Consider the following 4,244-nt stretch of genomic DNA (forward strand, 5'->3'; position numbering starts at 1 on the left):
CAATCGTGAAAAGGCGAATAATGAAACGGAGGGGTGAGAATACAGAAGAGAACAAACGTGCCTTCTGGAACAACGTCCTTCTTAAGGCACTGGAATCCCAGAGATGGAGTGATGGGTGGCGGAGGGTCCCTGGGCGCCGCACCCTTAGGAGTGGCGGGATAGCCTCGAGCAGGGCCCAGCGCTCCCTCAGACGCCTAGGCAGGGGGAGAGTGAATTCCACCCGCACATTCCCGCAGTTCTTCGCAGGAACTTCTCCCTCTCTTTTCCCCTCCCTAAGGCACACACCAGCCTGGCCCAACTCCCACCCAGCTCTCTTTTCTCAGAGCCCCGACCCACAGCGTTGACGGAATGGAGTGCCCTTCCCATTGGCCCGAGCGTCATTCCCTGAGGTGGCACCGTCCGCCTGATTGGCTGGCCACTCCCGACCCCCCGCCCACCCCTCCACTCGGGTTGCCCGGCTCCCCGCTCCGCAGCACCGCCCGGAGCCCCCGCCCTCGCCGCCCCCCTCTGCGCACCCGCCTGCGAGCCCAGCCAGGCTCCGCGCCGCTAGCTCGGCGACCCGGCCAACGCTCTGGCCCCGCCTCCAGGGCGCGCGGCTTATAAATGCAGCTGCGCGGCGGGCCCAGCAAGAGCGTAGAGGAGGCGCGGTTGTGAGTCGGTTCCGGGAGTGGGGAAACCTCGGGCCAGAGGGAGCGCGGCGGCGACCGGGCTGTAGTCGGAGGTCCGAAAGGAAGTGACTAGGGAACCGGGTGGGCTGCTTTCCTTCCGGTGCTTTTGATTTTTCTTGCCTTTTGGTCCCGGCCCACAGAGCAGAGATCCCCTCGCAAAACGCAGAGCGACCCTCCCGTCAATTGTTGGGCGCGGGATCGCCGGGAGCTTCGCGGTGCCCCGAGCGCTGACCGAGCGCACCGGGCGCGGAGGCAAGGGGAGCGGAGCCGGCCGCGGGTGGGGGCCCGGACCTTGCCTGCCTCCCTCGCTCGCCCCAGCGGGTCCGCTCGCTCAGAACGCAGGGCGCGCGCGATGAAGGCGGTGAGCCCGGTGCGCCCCTCGGGCCGTAAGGCGCCGTCGGGCTGCGGTGGCGGGGAGCTGGCGCTGCGCTGCCTGGCCGAGCACGGCCACAGCCTGGGCGGCTCGGCGGCCGCGGCGGCCGCGGCGGCGGCAGCTCGCTGCAAGGCGGCCGAGGCGGCGGCCGACGAGCCAGCGCTGTGCCTGCAGTGCGATATGAACGACTGCTACAGCCGCCTGCGGAGGCTGGTGCCCACCATCCCGCCCAACAAGAAAGTCAGCAAAGTGGAGATCCTGCAGCACGTTATCGACTACATCCTGGACCTGCAGCTGGCGCTGGAGACGCACCCGGCTCTGCTGAGGCAGCCGCCACCGCCGGCGCCGCCGCACCACCCAGCCGGGACCTGTCCAGCTGCACCGCCGCGGACCCCGCTCACGGCGCTCAACACTGACCCGGTGAGAGGCCGAGTGCCGGCCCCGGGCAGAATCCGAGGGGATCCAGGAGGGCGGTGGTAGGGTGGTCGGACGCGGGCGCTCCCCTCCTCCGGGCAGGGGCTGCCGAGCATGGCAGTTGCGCCCTCCTGTCCTCCTGGCACCCGGGGGCGGCCAGCCGCCGTCTCGGCGAAGAGAGACGGGTGAACGTGCGGGGCCGGACTACGGCTGTGCGCATCCTGGGCTGTCAAGTCCAGTCTGTGCCCGGGGGAGGGGGCGTCCCCCGGCTGCAGGCTGGGGCGGGGGCGTCTGCGGGCCCGCCTGCGTTCCGAGAACAAACCGAGGACCGTGACGAGTGAGATGTTCGCGCCTGCTAACCTTTCCCTCGGTGTTCCGTTGCTGTTCCAGGCCGGCGCGGTGAACAAGCAGGGCGACAGCATTCTGTGCCGCTGAGCCGCGCTTTCCAGGTGAGCGCGCGTTTCCCCTCTCGAGTGTCAGGTCACCGGAGACGCCTGTCCCCAGGGCCTTCCAGTACCAGGCACAACACTGTTCTTTGCTCCCCGCATTTCTGAAAGCAGAGAGCCCGGGAGGCGGACACCCCTTCTCTCTCCCTGTCACCCAGAGAGTAAGTGGACCCATACTTAGCTTTAGTAACTCGGGCTTCACTCTAAATGGTGACCGATCAGCTCCTGTCCCCAACGCCCTCATGCCGCCCCCAGTGACCTAACTGCCCTTCTCTCCACCAAGGGAGGGTATCCTCTTGGGCATCGTGCCCGATGTCCCCTTGCGCAGCCTGACACCCCCGAAGCAGGCAGGGCTAGGGAGTGGATCCCCTATCCGGGCTTCCCCGGGGCCCGCAGCTGCCTGCTCGGCGCCTGGCCGAGCGGCGGGCTGCGGGTGTAGTCTGACCTGGTAGTTTGTTTTGGGTTGTTGATCAAGCATGTCTTGAATTTGGTCGGTGGCGCCAGTTAGTCTGCAGCGGGAAGGTTCACACACCCCCTCTATTCATTCCTTTTCCACAGGTGTGCGGCCGCCTGAGCCCGAGCCAGGAGCACTAGAGAGGGAGGGGGAAGAGCAGAAGTTAGAGAAAAAGCCACCGGAGGAAAGGAAAAAAAAATATCAGCAAATCCTAGAAACGTTTCATTCGTCATTCCAAGAGAGAGATGAGGGAAGAAAAATAAAACTTTCATCTTTTTTTGTTTTGTTTTGCACGTTCATAAACATTCTACATACATATTCTCTTTTATCTTTTCATTTATAACCGCTGTGAATTGTACATTTCCGTGTTTTTTGGAGGTGCAGTTAAACTTTTAAGATTAAGTGTGACCGGACTGATAAATAGAAGATCACGAGTAAATCTGACTTTAGAAACCTACTTTGTGACCAAGGAGCTCAATTTTTGTTTTGAAGCTTTACTAATATACCAGAGCATTGTAGATATTTTTTTTTTTGACATCTATTGTTTAAAATAGATGATTATAAGGGGGCAGGACACTTTCTTTTCCCTGCAAGAATGTTACATATTGTATAGATAACTGAGTGACATTTCATACCATGTATATATAGAGATGTTCTATAAGTGTGAGAAAGTATATGCTTTAATAGACTACTGTAATTATAAGATATTTTTAATTAAATATTTTTTGTAAATATTATGTGTGTGTTTTTTTTAATCTATGGGAATATTTCTTTTGGAAAATTATTTTTCAGCTCAATTGAAGAGGTCTTGATATCTTGAATGTCTTTTTGTTTGGCCTGGCTTTTTAATTTGTTTTTGTTTTGCCCAGCGTCCTGTAGACTCGGAAGTAACAGTTATAGCTAGTGGTCCTGCATGACTGCATGAGATGTTTAATCACACAATAAACTTGTTCTGAGTCCACTCAAATGTGTTTTCTTTAACCTAGATTGAAATCTTTGTATGTGAAGCGTACATGTTGAAAATATGCTTTATCAGTTTCTAAGTACAGGGTCTGATAGTGTAATATATAAAGAGTAAGTGTTTGTTTTTTGTTTTTTAAGTGAGGTCAAAATGGATTCTGAATGATTTTGCATATAGGGTGGGGAAATGCTTGGATCCTATGAGTTAATGAAATCTGCTGTTTTATCAAAGTGAAAAAAGTACTTATCATTCTTCATTTTACACTAAAGCTTAATGTCACTAAGTTTCATGTCTGTACAGATTATTTAAATCATAGAAATGAAAAATGTTCTCTGCTTGCTACCAAAGGACAAACTCTTGGAAATGAACACTTTCTGCTTTCCTTCCTCCAAAGAATATTAATAGGCAGCAGTGGGAGAAAAAATTTAAAAGGCATAATGGCAAATCCTTCAAGCAGGGATAAAAGTCGATCTTCAAACATTAAGTAGACCAAAAATTCTAATGACCGCATCTAGATTATTTTTTTATAAAAATGATTTTCACTATAGCTATGTTAGTTAACCGCTAAACTACTGTCCAATCTCTTGTGATGTGTAACTTTTACATGTGAATATTAAAGTAGACTTCTCTGTCTTGTACTGTGATTTCTGGTCTCATTTCTTCAAAACCTTACACTAATTTTTAAGACTTCCTTTTCTCTTTAAGGAAGATAATATTTTCTGGGTTAGATAGGACTATCAGGGCTTGTGAACGTTCTGCATTTAATGTGATCAGTACTCTACACACCAGTTAGATGGAATTTTTAGAGTGAGAGCGAATTAAGTAGGATTTAATTGGGTGCTTTGTAAATAGTTAGTCAACTGTGTGTGTAACGTGGTCTGTTTGATTTTTAAAAGGAAAGGATTTGTTTCAGATTATACAAGAATAA

The 4,244-nt window shown here is 52.9% G+C and overlaps 1 protein-coding gene across 2 annotated transcripts; it reads left to right on the top strand.

The window, feature by feature from the left end:
• On the top strand, positions 600–3,960 carry ID4 (inhibitor of DNA binding 4, HLH protein). Of its 2 annotated transcripts, XM_005665612.3 has the most exons (3): positions 600–1,461; positions 1,846–1,904; positions 2,460–3,960. In XM_005665612.3, exons 1-2 carry the CDS (start codon positions 1,021–1,023, stop codon positions 1,888–1,890), a joined length of 486 nt encoding a protein of 161 aa, XP_005665669.2. In that variant the 5' UTR covers positions 600–1,020; the 3' UTR covers positions 1,891–1,904; positions 2,460–3,960.

This window comes from Sus scrofa, chromosome 7 (genome assembly GCF_000003025.6).
Source record: "Sus scrofa isolate TJ Tabasco breed Duroc chromosome 7, Sscrofa11.1, whole genome shotgun sequence".
In the NCBI taxonomy this organism is placed as follows: Eukaryota; Metazoa; Chordata; class Mammalia; order Artiodactyla; family Suidae; genus Sus; species Sus scrofa.